Here is a 15,380-nt window from a genome sequence, read left to right as displayed (position 1 = left end):
CCAGTCATATGTTTGTGTCTACTAGACTGCCAACCTAGGAGGCACTCTTGTTTAGTTTTATGTGTCGTCTGGACACGTCAGTGAACCATATAATTGAAGCCCTAGTCAGTCCTCTGAAAAGCTGTTAGCCTATAGATATACTTCTAGGTTAAGACGACATTGGTGCAAAAGCCTGTATATCCTATAGGCTAATATGGAATTTTGTATGTATATTGTAGCTTTTGTGCTATCAAAAATACACAGAGGCAGGATTGCAGTGTCAGAACAACAACAGTTGTGTTTTTTATTGAACTAATGCATCAGAAAGATGCGCATTAACCCACCCCCAAACTCTCATGAACATATTCTTAAAGGGGAAAAGGGATACAATATTTCGTATCTCCCTTTTGTACTGTATGATGTGTTATGGACCTGTGTCTGCAATAAAGTTTTATTGTGTGTGCCTTTTTCCAGAACCGAGCTTGGTAAAACTTCTTGCCGCAATACGCCGCAGCCTCAGAATGGAATCTTCTCCAGACTGAGATGAAGTTACAAAATTTGGTGTCTTGTATTCATCAATTTTTAGTAGCCTATAGTAGTAAATTAATGGTGTGTAAATGTTTTAACCAGTTGGATGTTTTATGTTTATATTTATTTATTTATTTATTTATTGTATGTCTTAACTTTGATGTATAAATGCCTGTTTAAACTCAGCTGCCTATCTTGGCCAGGGCACTGCTGTAAGAGCTTTTAATCTCAGTGAGTTTTCTTTCCTGGTTAAATAGTTTAAATTGATTTGGTTGTTTTCATGAAACTGTTGGCTGACAATAAACCACGTTTAACATTGAGGTCTAATCTAATTCACAGAGATCCACTCTCTTTAAAGTTTATGGCCTTGCCACTGCTGTATATCTGCATGTATTCAAAAGAAGATCATGTAATTAGGCTGCAATTGCATAATAAGAGAGACATGTAGAAAAACAATACCAAAAATAACTGAAATTGAGTGAAGGTGAATATATTGTTGATTATATTTATTATTATTGAGCGTTACTAATTATTATAATTAATAAGGATTAGGAGGATTAGGTCCATAACAGAGCGGAGATGTGATTTACTGAATGCGGCCCCTTTAACAAATGACACCGCGCGCACTGAGCATGCGCAGAAGAGAGAAGCGCGAGAGCCTTTTTGTTTTCTCTCTTCTCTCTTCTTCTTTTCGTTATCTCTTTTGACCATAGACTGCTTTTGACGCTAAAATGAATGTAACAGTCGAACACGTGAAAAGAGAGAAGCGCGAGAAACAAAAGACGAGCGTGAAACTTTAACCAGTTGAAGCTGAAAGTGACGCTGTTAACGATCGTGAATGAAGGACAAATGTGGAATATTTTAACTGGATGTCTTATATTTCCAGTCTGCAGGTCGGAGATGTTATATTTATCATATTAGAATTTATATTTGGGTTGCCTAAATGTACATTGTTCTTAGTGTAACGTAGCCTACAGATAATTAACTCATTAGTTTTGACCAGCCTCTATTCAGTCTGTAACGTTACTCTGTATGTGTATTATTTCTGTTATAATCTTTGTTAAATTCCTGTTTAATTCATATTTGATTCGAATAATTTAACCTGTGACATGTTTCATCCTATTTTTTACAGTCTATGGTTTCATCCTTATAAATATAAAATCTGGAGTCTCATAAAAATGAACAACCTTCATATAGAGCCGTTTAACAGGCTACTATTATATAACCATATCAAAATGCTCTATATTTTTTAAATCAAGCACACATGGTCATTTAATTTAAGAACTGTAATTATTACAGTATTTCAGTATAAACTCAGTAAACTCGAATTTGCTAGATCTTGTGTGTCCCTAACAACAATTCACCAAATAAGAAAGCCTTAGTTCAACTGTTAATTACAATATATGATAAGTTAAATTAATTTATGAGCAATATGTAATAAATTTAAATGATCATAATATTGTATTGTACTTGTTATCCACATTTTGATGGTCAAGTGTTAGATTATTTCCTTTTGTGCATCATTCTCAGTCCCTTAATTGATGGTTGATTTCTGTCATCTTATGTTATATTTCTGATTAGTTTAGATATGAATTGAATAATAGAACCTGTTTCATCCTTATTATATTCTAGGTTACATTAAAATTATCAACCTACTGTTGTTTTATATGCTACTAATATGTAACCATCAAAATGCGCTATATTTGAACCAAATCAAAGACACCATATGTGTTTACTGTTTAAGTAATCCAGTATAAGTTCAGTAACTTATCTTTGATTTTTCCAGGTCTGGTCCTGTGGGCGTCAGTATCACACAGTGATCACAGTTCACACCTGCAGTGAAGCCCCTCACACAACAATTCACCAATAAATACTGGGAATATTCCCATCATCCTACAAGAGAAGGACAAACTCCAGGAGTAGCAGCTGAAATCTGTGTGACTGTTAAAGATGGAGTTTATTAAAGAGGAGATTGAAGACATGAGTGATCCAGAACCATCCAGAATAAAACATGAAGATACTGAGGAACAAATAGGTTGGTGTCCATTCTTGATTCTTCATTGTTGACTGCTTTTGTAGCTCTGTAATAGGGGTGCAGGATATATCGAATCAATATCGTTATCGCGATATCACGTTGCCCGATATCATATCGAAAGTCTCGCGATATTTATGCGATATTTTGTTTATGATGCGTCCCGTCCGACATGCACCGTTGCATTTCCCCATAGACAGTATATAAACGCATTTCCCTCGACTGATTTCCTGGTTCTACTTCTCCATAAACATGAAATCAAGGAGAGGGTTTTCTTTTCATGCTACAGATTTCCAACAGTGGTCAGAAAGAACAGGAGTCGCTCCAAAGCTAATCGCCGTCACTCTCTCACTTCTCCCTTGCTCTACCACACACACACACACACACACACACACACTTGACGCGCAGTCGCGCACACACCAGCGCGCAAGTATAAACATCAGGCCACCTGGCCACTTCATGCGTTATCACAGATCGGATAGCTATCTGATTTATCAAAACGATTCCTTTTACACCTGGGGCCGTATTCACAAAGAATTTTAAGGCTAAAAGTAGCTCCTAACTGGCGAATTTAGGAGCAACTCCTAAAAATAATGGGCGTGTCACTCGTAACTTTAGGACTCCTAATTTTTTTGACTAAGAGTAATTCACAAAGCATTTTAGCCCTAAAAGTAGCACCTAAGCCTGGGACAGCTTAAAAGAAGTCGAGAGGACTCCTAACTCACTAAGACCTATTCACAAACCGCTTTTTGTGGCATTTCACGTTGCGATGTTTTGAAATGCGTATGCGGCGGCTACAGGAGCTTCCAATCGCGAGGGAACAATTTTGCATTGTAGGCATAACTAGGGATGCAATAACGCCACCAACAACAACCAAAACTAGGCTACTCATTCATTGCATGTAAACTAATTGTAACGTTTGATTGTGAATCAAATTAAAATGTTCTTCTCTTTGCAAACGTAGGCAGAGGCATATAGTGACAGATTAATTCAATAACGTTGCAAAGATATTGCATCAATCCATATGTTTCATTAGGCTACTAGGCTATTTGTTTTTCCTTACTCTTTATTCATTTAGGCTATTTATTCAGTTATTCATCATCTTCGTCCTTCGCACTACTTGTGTAGCGCACGCATTCTCAGACCTGTCACCTGTCACTCATCATCGTAGGGGAGGGGTTTGGAATCATTCCCGCGTTACAATCATCAGCCAATCAAGGTGGTCACTTCAGTCAAGCTCGTGCATGAGTAATGACGTCATCCATAGCAACAAAGACTCACTCTTAGTTTAGGAGTTGTCATTTTTCTTTACTAAGAGTAGGTCTGAAAGGCATTGTGAATAACTTTTAAGAGAAAACTCCTAGCTAAAATCTTTTAGTGCGATTTAGGAGTACTCCTAGTGGTAAGATAAAATGCTTTGTGAATACGGCCCCAGGTCACATAAATGTGTTTTTTTGCAAAACGGATATAAATCCGATCTTCAATTCCAGCGCTATATGCAGATTTAATGGAGTTCACGTCACCGAACACAGTTATGAGCTGCATTTTATTGATCATCAGCTAAATGTCAAAATCAAATACCGCAATAATAGAGAACGGCAACAGCCCTGGTAAGATAATTTCGCTTCTTTACTTTTAATGAAGATAACTTGTGTGTAAAGCATCTGCGACTTACTTTCACTTTTATTTGCGAATGCGAGTTGCGCGTTTGGCTTGATGAATACCGGTAGATGCTCAGCTGCTCATGCGGTGATGCGTGTTGCAGACGTAGCGTCGTCATATCTGGCCATATCATGACATGTAGCGCGTTCTCACGCGTTTATTTTTTAGTGTTTTTGGAAGGAGTACATTTTACATGTGGTTTCAACAACCAGATGCATTTACACTTCGTCCAGTTTCGTCTGGAAGGCGGCCCAGATCTCCTCCTGATGTGGTTTCAGCGATCAGATTCAAATCCGTCTCGAATGCGCTCAATAAACCTTTGGTTGTAAGAAAACTTGTTTTATTTGTTATGAATCTATTTTGATGCGTTTTCCCACAACTTTTGTAGTTTTACATATGTTTAAAAATATCTAAATTAATATCGATATCGCAATATTCATTATCGATATCGCAATATCACTTTTTGTCAATATCGTGCACCCCTACTCTTTAATATGGATGACAAATGATAGAGAAATGCATCTAAATGATCATAACCCAGTTTTAATCGCATTAACAAGTGAATGACAGAGCCGAACTTTGCACATTAAAGAGACTTTATGCAGACAGGTGTCTTGTTTTCTACTTGCTAAGTGTTTTTAATTCTCACATATAACCTTATTGAACTGATTCTAACTGATTAATATGTTTATTTTAGACCAGATGGAAGTGACGGAGCAAAGACAGAAACTAAATGACGTAAAGAAACACTGTGACTTACAAACTCAAGGAACAAAAGCCAAAAAGCTGCACTCCTGCTCACAGTGTGGAAAGAGTTTCCAAAAGGGAGACCTTGAAAAACACATGAGAATTCACACTGGAGAGAAACCGTATACATGCACTCAGTGTGGAAAGAGTTTTTCTCAAGCATCAGGTCTCAATCTTCATCTGCTCCATCACTCTGGAGAAAAAACATTCAACTGTGATCAGTGTGGCAAAGATTTTATTTCATCATCACATCTTAAAACACACCTGATAGTTCATTCAGATGAGAGGCCTTATGTGTGTTCTCTCTGTGGAAAGAGTTTTTCAAGGCTGAACAGTTTTAAACAGCACCAGAAAACACATGATGAAGTGAAAGATCATGTGTGTTGTGACTGTGGGAAGAGCTTTACTAGAGCTGACTATCTGAAACAGCACCAACGAATTCATACTGGAGAAAAACCTTACAAGTGCTCAGTTTGTGACAAGAGTTTTGCTCGGTCTGGACACCTGAAAGTACATGAGCGAGTTCATACTGGAGAGAAGCCGTACCACTGTACTCAGTGTGAGAAGAGTTTCAAAGATTCAAACAGTTTAAAAGATCATCTGCGCGTTCACTCTGGGGAAAAGTCATTTAACTGTGAACAGTGTGGAGCAAAGTTCATTTTATCAAAACATCTGAAAAGTCACATGATAGTTCATTCAGATGAGAGGCCTTATGTGTGTTCTCTCTGTGGAAAGAGTTTTTCACGACTAATCAGTTTTAAACAGCACCAGAAAACACATGATGAAGTGAAAGATCATGTGTGTTGTGACTGTGGGAAGAGCTTTACTAGAGCTGAATGTCTGAAACGGCACCAAAGAATTCATACTGGAGAAAAACCTTACAAGTGCTCATATTGTGACAAGAGTTTCACTTTGTCTGGAACCCTGAAAGTTCACGAGCGAGTTCATACTGAAGAGAAGCCGTACTACTGTACTCAGTGTGAGAAGAGTTTTAAACATTTATCAAGCCTTCACGCACATATGAAAAAATGTTTTATGTGAGCAACATTCGTTTTCATGTAAAATACATTAAAGTAAACTGAGATAAAATATGGAGTTTTTCATAAAAGCACTATATCATCTAGATTTTGTTAATTTGGTGAAAAGCTTGGTTACCTAGAAAGACTTAAAGGGATAGTTCAGCCAAAAATAAAAATTCTGTCATAATTACTCAACCTCATTGTAGTTCCAAACCTGTAAGACTTTCGTTCATCTTTAAAGCACAAATGAAGATCTTTTTGATGAAATCTGAGAGCCTAATTTCAATCTTTTCATCATATATAGCGACCGTGTCTCTTCAGAAAATGTTTGACTAAACCGCTGGATTCATATGGATTATTTTTATGACCTCTTTATGAACTTTTTTGAAGTAGTAAAGTGGTTATTGCATAGCTGTCAATGGAGGGACAGAAAGCTCTCAGATTTCATCCAAGCCAGATAATAAAAGATGTGGGGCATCTGGTGATACATATCTGCATAAGTAAGGAATAATTGACGACCGGCCTTTGAATTTTTAGAAAATAATGCACACCTGAGCTGGTAATGTTTCACCTTGGATGTGCACAGTTATACTCCGGTTACTAGACCTCAAGACATTTTGTCAGGTTGTTTTCAGTTAAATGGATAGTTCACCCAAAAATGAAAATTAGCCCATGATTTATTCACCCTCAAGTCATCCTAGGTGTATATGACATTCTTCTTTCAGACGAATACAATCAGAGTTATATAAAAAAATGTCCTGGCTCTTCCAAGCTTTATAATGGCAGTGAATGGCTGTTTCTCTTTTGAAGTTCATAAAAGTGCATCTATCCATGATAAAAGTGCTCCATGCATCTCCGGGGGTTAATAAAGGCCTTCTGAAGCGCAGCGATGCGTTTGTGTAAAAAAATATCCATATTTAAGACTTTATAAAGTAAAATATCTAGCTTCCGGCTAAACGAACATACGGATTCCACTTAAATGTAAAGCGCAACTTATGCGAGTAATGTGACGTACTGCTGATATTTTCGCTACGCCATGACGTACTACGCTACTTCTGATGTTATGAGTTGCGCATACTGTGTATGGCCGTTTGGCCTGAAGCTAGAATTTTACTTATTAACATGTTAATTATTAATATTTTTCTAACACAAACTCATCGTTTTGCTTCAGAAGGCCTTTATTTACCCCCCAGAGCAGTGTGGATCACTTTTATTATATAGATGATAGATGCACTTTTATGGACTTCAAAACATAAACATCCATTCATTGCCATTATAATTCTGATTGTATTTGTCTATAAGAAGAATGTCATATAAACCTAGGATGACTTGAGGGTGAGTAAATCATTGGATAATTTTCATTTTTGGGTGAACTACTCCTTTAAGGGTGCTTTCACACGGGCAGTTTACTCGGGCTCGGACCACAGCAAACAAGCCCAGTGTGAAAGATGCAAAAACGGTAACTTCTCTGTAACCCAGTGTCACTTCTCTGTCTTTTATGGCCCTGACGAGAACGTCGGTCTCCTCGGCTGTCAACCGCTCCTGGCGCGCGCCTGGCAAATCCGCCGTTATAATAGCAACCCGCCATGGAACAAGCACGCCTGCTCTTAAAGGGAATTTGAGATGACGCTCTGATTGGTCGGGCGCAAGAGTCATTTATCCCATCGGTATAATAGCAACAGCGCCCAAAACCCGCCCACAAAGTTACTTGCGCTTCGCTCTTGATACTTGCGTTTCAGATCATTAAAATAGGGCCCTAAATCTTTTTCAATTGGTAGTGTTAGGGGTTAACAGTTTAGGACCCAAGGACCAGATGTTTGAAAGAAGACCCAGAGTCAGAATTATAAAAAATTGAAGAAAAGTTTTACTGGAGATAGTTTGCAGTTTCATCAGCAGAAATTCAGCTTCAAGACTCACACAGGAGTTCGTAGGCCGCTCCTCTTACAGTTACAAAGATCACAGCAGTTATACCATTTCCAAGGTCTAAGCTACGTTATTGAATGATTCTGATTGGCTAAGAAATTGATAAACAGTAATTTTCCACACATATACAGATAGACAGAAGCATATCTCCATATGCCGCTGACACTCAGACCCTGACGTTAGGCACGTCGTGACCTTCCAGGTCGCAATTTTGGGTGGCTGGGTGCCAGCATGTCTCGAACAACAACTCAGTCAATCTCCAATAATGCCAGAGGTTCCTTAACCTGTAAGCAAGAAGACTAACACACACACCGACACACATCTTTTCCAAGGTTGGATTTGGCCAGGCTCTAACTATAAACAGGAGTCTCGTCTCAAAACATCAAGATAAGTTCTTTCTCTCAGGATAGGACACTTTGGTCTACATGGAAAATATAGGCTTTAACTGACAAATGGTCCCTTAAACTATAGACTTCAATGACCCCTATGAGTTTTAACATGTTGAAGACCTTTCTCAAACACAAAACCAGTCCCTATTTCATTTCTGGAAGCCGGGATAAATAGGCAAGCAATGTTACTGCATTCAAATATCAAATACAGACATTAAAGAATACATGAAACAAACATTTCTGTAATCACACTGGTAACTTCTATAACAAAGTAAAATCTCCAGAGAAGTCATTCAACTCATGTGATATTTGGAAGGAAAAGTATTGATTAATACCTTGATTATAATCACTCATTACATATACATTGAAGCAGCAGTGGATTCCAATCCACCCCCTTCAGTAGACTCACCCACTAAGCCTGACTCGAAATCTCAGGAAAAATCTACTCTAATAGATCTTGTCATTACAAATGTCCCATATAAATACTCTTCAGTTTCTGTATTCGCAATGATATCAGTGACCACTGTGTTGTGGCAGTAGTTAGAAATACTATTATATATTGTTCAGCTTCCTCTAAGCAGCAATCTGTGGCTTTTTTACAATCTGCTTTCGATATAATCCAAAATAGGTTTTGGGCCTTGAAGCTGGTCTTAAATGCTAAAAAAAACTAAATGAATGTTATTTTCAAACTCTAAAATTTCCAGTGAAATTTCAATCTTTATTTTGATTTCTCAGGGGAGTCTGATTACATCAGTATCAGAATACAAATACCTCGGTATTATTATCGATAACACATATCGAATATCTGAGGCAACAACTCAAGAGAAAATTAAGATTTTATTTTAGAAACAAGTGATTACTTTTTATTTAATGCGAGGAAGAAACTAGTGTCTGCTACTTTTTTTTACTATGGGGATGTAGTGTATTAGCACACTCCCTCTTATCTTCTTGTCTCTCTGGATGCTTTGTACCGGTGCTCTGAGATTCATAACAGATTGTAGATTTCAAACACACCATTGTGATCTATACATAATGGTTGGTTGGCCTTTGTTGAATATTAGAAGAAAAATGCACTGGTATTTGTTTATTTATAAAGCTATATTGGGTTATCTGCCCTCTTATCTTTGCTGTTTTATTAAACAGAAACTGCCTGGCAATTACTCATTACTCCCTGAATCAATTACAATCTGTGTGTGCCTTTTGCCAGAACTGAACAGAACAAATTTGGTGTCTTGTAGTCAATTTAAATTTTTAGCAAGTAATCTTCAGAGAAAATTAATGGTGTGTAAATGTTTAACCAGTTGGATGTTTTATGTTTATATTTAATTAAGTTTTTTAATTAAGTTTTTGTATGTCGTAACTTTGATGTATAAATGTCTATTTAAACTCAGCTGCCTATCTTGGCCAGGACACTGCTGTAAAATAACTTTTAATCTCAGTGAGTTTTCTTTCCTGGTTAAATAAAGGTTTAAATGGATTTTGTTTTCATGAAACTGTTGGCTGACAATAAACCACGTTTAACATTGAGGTCTAATCTAATTCACCGAGATCCACTCTCTTTAAAGTTTCTGGCCTCGCCACTGCTGTATATCTGCATGTATTCAAAAGAACATCCTGTAATTAAGCTGCAATTGTATAATAAGCAATGGCATAACTTTGTTTTAAGTGGGTGGGACAGGTGGGGTGGGACAGGTGGGGTGGGGTTGCTAATACAATGATAAATCATATGTACAATAACATTACGATGTCAAGCAATCGATTTAAATAGTAGGCTACATGGGGCTACACCGTGTCAGAGGTTCTGGGTTCTAATCCGCACCCGCGTAGTGTTTTTTTTTTCTCGTATATATATATATATATATATATATATATATATATTTTTTTTTTTTTTTTTTTTTTACCGATTATATTCATCAGTGGTTGTATATCAAGCAGGGACACGTTTGTGTGCATTATGTTTTGTGATTTCACCAGAACGAATAGAGAGTATCCATGGCATGGGCGGTGCTAGGGAGGGGCTAGCAGGTGCTTCAGCACCCCCAAGAAATACCAAAGCACCCCGATAGCACCCCCAAAAATAATTTCTGGAAGCAATTATATTCAGGCTGTATTCTATGGAAGCCCTGAACCGCATTTTGAAAAAAAGAAAAAGAAAACTTATCTTGTTATTTCGAGATATTAAGTCGTCATTTCAACATAATATCTCGTTATTTTGACATAAGAAGTCGTTATTTCGACATAATAAGGGGACATTCTAATCTGCATTAAGCCACATTAAGCGTTCTTATAATGGTTTTCTATGGGAGGAAAATGCTTAACGTGTAATTAAAGGTTGCGTTCATATTCTGGGCTCTTCTGATTTTTTGTACATAGCATAGCCTACTTTGTTATGATTTTAGTAACATAATGATTAATAAATGCACGCACAATTATCCATGAACTTGATTTGAACAAATGCCTTTCAACTTATGTGTGCAAAATTCAGAATTAAATGAATGTGCAGCAATTTGTACAAATAGAGAGTCTGTAGACCTACTATACTGTTGTAGCCATTAAAAATGCGCATTTAGTTTCATATTTGTTAAAATATTATAAAGTTATTTTTTTCCATTTATGTTCATTTATGAAAAGTGAACAGCACGAGTAAGATAGGATGCCCAATATATCGAGAGACAAAGAGTGGGTCAGACATGATTTTGACCACTTCATTAAGTTTTGTTTTGTAGAAAGCCTTTCTTTTAAGTGAATTTCGTTTTGTATAAATTGTATCTTAATTTGAATAAATTTTTCATCAACCAATTGCCTGGATTTAATAAATAAGAAGCAAATATAACAGACAATATAATCATGGAGGCGCCCGCACGGTCACTTGCATTGCACGTTAACTGGAGCGCATCTCATCCTAACTAAACGAAACTCAGTGTATGCCTCACACAGACATGAGAAATACATCAAATACACAAAGCTTTAAATGTCTTTAAACAAAATAATTCAAAACGAAAATAAAAAGGCTACTCTCTGATTATGTTATCCATGTGCATTTCTCACTATAGGCGCGTTCACTACGAATATGGCGATTGTCAACTTCATCTTTGCAGCCGACACTGTCAGAAAACACTAATTTATTAATAAAACAATGCACGCGTCATCGGATTTACAAATGCACATCTTGCTTGTCGCACACACATATTATGTTGAAATAACGAGATATTATGTTGAAATAACATTATTATTAATAATACATCTAATTTAATAACATTAAAACTTTGTGATCATTAAAATAATTGAATATTAAATATTTTATATATATAGCCTATAATTGCGCAGCTCCCCTGTCAATGATCTAGCACCCCCTCAGCACATGCGTAAAAAAATTATCTGGCGCCACCCCATATCCATGGATTGAAGCGCGCGTCCGAGTGAAGATCGCAGCGGCAACGAGCACTTTGACCACTTGATTTAAAAAACAAATTTCAGCGCTAGATCGTCTCTTATTTAAAAAACAAACGAAATGAATGCTCTGCCAGTTAACTGAAGATGTTTTATTTATTTGTAGAATTGGTACATTCGTGCTGTGAGATGTTTTAAAAAGTGGTGGGGAGGGGCAATATCGACCCTGGCAAAAAGTGGTGGGGACATGTCCCACCCGCAAATTACACCTTTTGATAATAAGAGAGACATGTAGAAAAACAATACTGTAACTGTAATTGAGTGAATTATTGAGCATTATTAATTATTATAATAGTGGATTTGGTCCATAACAGAGCAGAGATGTGATTTACTGAATGCGTCCCCTTTAAGAAAAATTATACCGCGCGCACTGAGCATGCGCAGAAGAGAGAAGCGCGAGAGCCCTTTTTGTTTTCTCTCTTTTCTGTTTCTTTTTGTTGTCTCTTTTGACGCTAAAATGAATGTAACAGTCGAACACGTGAAAAGAGGGAAGCGCGAGAAACAAAAGACGAGCGTGAAACTTTTACCATTTGAAGCTGAAAGTGATCTGTTAACGATCGTGAATGAAGAACAAATGTGGAATATTTTCTCTGGATGTCGTATATTTCCAGTCTGCTGGTCAGAGATGTTATATTTATCATGTTAGAATTTATATTTGTGTTGCCTAAATGTACATTTTCCTTAGTGTAACGTACAGATAATTAAATCATTAGTTTTGATCAGCCACTATTCAGTCTGTAGGCTACTCTGTATGTGTATGATTTCTGTTATCTTTGTTAAATTCCTGTTTAATTCATATATGATTCGAATAATTTAACCTGTGACTTGTTCCATCCTTATAAAATCTGGAGTCACATAAAAATGAACAACTTTCATAGAGCCATTTAAAATGCTACTATATAACCATATCAAAATGCTCTATTTTCTTAAATCAAGCACACATGGTAATTTCATTTAAGAACTGTAATGTAATTGCAATTAGGCTATTGTTATTACAGTATTAGTATAAACTCAGTAAACTCGAATTTGGCAGATCTGGTGTCCCTCACAACAATATACCAAATAAGAAAACTTTAGTTCAACTGTTAATGACAATATATGATAAGTTAAATTAATTTATGAGCAATATGTAATACATTTAAATGATCATAATCTTGTACTTGTTATCCACATTTTGATGGTCAAGTGTTAGATTATTTCCTTTTGTGCATCATTCTCAGTCCCTTAATTGATGGTTGATTTCTGTCGTCTTATGTTATATTTCTGATTAGTTTAGATATTAATTGAATAATAGAACCGGTTTCATCCTTACTAGGTTACATAATAATAATCAACTTACTGTTGTTTTATATGCTACTAATATGTAACCATCAAAATGCTCTATATTTGAACCAAATCAAAGACACCATATGTGTTTACTGTTAAAGTAATCCAGTATAAGTCCAGTAACATATCTTTGATTTTTCCAGATCTGGTCCTGTGGGCGTCAGTATCACACAGTGATCACAGTTCACACCTGCAGTGAAGCCCCTCCCACAACAATTCACCAATAAATACTGGGAATATTCCCATCATCCTACAAGAGAAGGACAAACTCCAGGATTAGCAGCTGAAATCTGTGTGACTGTTAAAGATGGAGTTTATTAAAGAGGAGATTGAAGACATGAGTGATCCAGAACCATCCAGAATAAAACATGAAGATACTGAGGAACAAATAGGTTGGTGTCCATTCTTGATTCTTCATTGTTGACTGCTTTCGTAGCTCTGAAATATGGATGACAAATGATAGAAAAATGCATCTAAATGATCATAACCCGTTTGTAATCGTATTAACAAGTGAATGACAGAACTGACCTTTGCACATTAAAGATTGAAGATACTTTATACAGACAGGTGTCTTGTTTTTTGCTTGCTAAGTGTTTTTAATTCTCACATTTAACCTAATTGAACTGACTATAACTGATTAATATGTTTATTTTAGACCAGATGGAAGTGACAGAGCAAAGAAAGAAACTAAATGACGTAAAGAAACGCTGTGACTTACAAACTCAAGGAACAAAAGCCAATAAGCGGCACTCCTGCTCTCAGTGTGGAAAGAGTTTTTCACAGCTGAACAATTTTAAACTGCACCAGAAAACACATGATAAAGTGAGAGATCATGTGTGTTGTGACTGTGGGAAGAGCTTTACTAGAGCTGACTATCTGAAACAGCACCAAAGAATTCATACTGGAGAAAGACCTTACAAGTGCTCAGTTTGTGACAAGAGTTTTGCTCGGTCTGCACACCTGAAAGAACATGAGCGAGTTCATACTGGAGAGAAGCCGTACCACTGCACTCAGTGTGAGAAGAGTTTCAGAGATTCAAACAGTTTAAAAGATCATCTGCATGTTCATTCTGGGGAAAAGCCATTTAACTGCGATCAGTGTGGAGCAAAGTTCATTTTGTCAAAATATCTGAAAAGTCACATGATAGTTCATTCAGATGAGAAGCCTTATGTGTGTTCTCTCTGTGGAAAGAGTTTTTCACGGCTTAACACTTTTAATCTACACCAGAAAACACATAATGGAGTGAAAGATCATGTGTGTTGTGACTGTGGGAAGAGTTTTACTACATCTGGCCATCTGAAACAACACCAAAGAATTCATACTGGAGAAAGACCTTACAAGTGCTCATATTGTGACAAGAGTTTTGCTCGGTCTGCACACCTGAAAGTTCATGAGCGAGTTCACACTGGAGAAAATCCGTACTACTGTACTCAGTGTGAGAAGAGTTTTAAACATTTATCAAGCTTTCACGCACATGTGAAAAAATGTTTTATGTGAGCAACAGTCGTTTTCATGTAAAATACATTAAAGTAAATTGAGATAAAATATGGAGTTTTTCATAAAAGCACTATATCATCTAGATTTTGTTAATTTGGTGAAAAGCTTGGTTACCTAGAAAGAGACATTCTTCTTTCAGTCAAATACAATCTGAATTAAATTAAAAAATGTCCTGCATGGCTCTTCCAAGCTTTATAATGGCAGTGAATGGCTGTTTCTCTTTTGAAGTCCATAAAAGTGCATCTATCCATGATAAAAGTGCTCCATGCATCTCCAGGGGTTAATAAAGGCCTTCTGAAGCGCAGCGATGCGTTTGTGTAAAAAAATATCCATATTTAAAGGGTCATTTCACCCGTGGAGACATGAATGTGTATTGAAAGTGGGTCATTTATGTAGAAGAAATGTGAAATTATTTTTGAATTTGGAGCTTTCTAGACTGAGAAAAGCCAGAAAATGTATTTTTGGCTTATGTGGATGAAAGACAACAACTCCCAGAATGCACTTGCTTCGCTGCCCTACAAGGCCACTCCCAAGCCACGCCTACCGGTAAGACAGCGCAGTTGAGAACAAAAACATCAAGGCAAGGCTAGGCAACGAGTGAGTCTCCGTGACGAGTTTGCCCAAAATGTCCGTGATTCGGCTTTTGCGTTCTACAGTCGCCATTCATCATGTTTACTGTGGCGAGCAGGACGAGGCTGAGGGGCGCGGGAGAACGGCGCGAGGCCGGTGGCGTGATTACTGACGACCGACACCTGTGAGGCACTGTTCTCGTATCTCGCACGGAGGAGCAGGTATTTTCTTAGCAATGGTAAAACACACATCAACCGA

General features: G+C 37.0%; 2 protein-coding genes across 4 annotated transcripts; both read left to right on the top strand.

Annotated features, from left to right (window-relative positions):
* The first annotated feature begins 1,135 nt into the window (after nucleotides 1-1,135).
* LOC308693522 (uncharacterized protein) lies at nucleotides 1,136-6,160 on the top strand. 2 transcript variants are annotated; one of them, XR_014030465.1, is made up of 3 exons: nucleotides 1,136-1,400; nucleotides 2,294-2,542; nucleotides 4,899-6,160. XR_014030465.1 is itself a non-coding variant. In XM_081370445.1 (2 exons), exons 1-2 carry the CDS (start codon nucleotides 2,458-2,460, stop codon nucleotides 5,987-5,989), a joined length of 1,176 nt encoding a protein of 391 aa, XP_081226571.1. In that variant the 5' UTR covers nucleotides 2,294-2,457; the 3' UTR covers nucleotides 5,990-6,090. The 2 variants fall into 2 exon arrangements, 1 of the variants encoding a protein (XP_081226571.1); XM_081370445.1 differs by lacking the exon at nucleotides 1,136-1,400 and having other exon boundaries at nucleotides 4,899-6,090.
* Nucleotides 6,161-12,101: 5,941 nt separating this feature from the next.
* LOC308693160 (uncharacterized protein) lies at nucleotides 12,102-14,693 on the top strand. 2 transcript variants are annotated; one of them, XR_014030414.1, is made up of 3 exons: nucleotides 12,102-12,347; nucleotides 13,199-13,447; nucleotides 13,711-14,693. XR_014030414.1 is itself a non-coding variant. In XM_081369949.1 (2 exons), the coding sequence occupies exons 1-2, from the start codon at nucleotides 13,363-13,365 to the stop codon at nucleotides 14,550-14,552; spliced, it is 927 nt and encodes a 308-aa protein (XP_081226075.1). In that variant the 5' UTR covers nucleotides 13,199-13,362; the 3' UTR covers nucleotides 14,553-14,607. The 2 variants fall into 2 exon arrangements, 1 of the variants encoding a protein (XP_081226075.1); XM_081369949.1 differs by lacking the exon at nucleotides 12,102-12,347 and having other exon boundaries at nucleotides 13,711-14,607.
* Nucleotides 14,694-15,380: the final 687 nt, after the last annotated feature.

The sequence above is a fragment of the Scardinius erythrophthalmus genome (assembly GCF_964197995.2).
Source record: "Scardinius erythrophthalmus genome assembly, chromosome: 7".
Classification (NCBI taxonomy): Eukaryota; Metazoa; Chordata; class Actinopteri; order Cypriniformes; family Leuciscidae; genus Scardinius; species Scardinius erythrophthalmus.
The sequence above is the reverse complement of the archived record's forward strand: the minus strand, read 5'-3'. Positions and strand labels throughout refer to the sequence as shown.

Bases quoted from the DNA above. Each gene is read 5' to 3' on its own strand.
- LOC308693522 (XM_081370445.1), top strand. From the start codon at position 2,458: ATGGAGTTTATTAAAGAGGAGATTGAAGACATGAGTGATCCAGAACCA. The intron at 2,543-4,898 runs GTTGGTGTCCAT...TGTTTATTTTAG, and splicing joins AGATACTGAGGAACAAATAG to ACCAGATGGAAGTGACGGAG.
- LOC308693160 (XM_081369949.1), top strand. From the start codon at position 13,363: ATGGAGTTTATTAAAGAGGAGATTGAAGACATGAGTGATCCAGAACCA. The intron at 13,448-13,710 runs GTTGGTGTCCAT...TGTTTATTTTAG, and splicing joins AGATACTGAGGAACAAATAG to ACCAGATGGAAGTGACAGAG.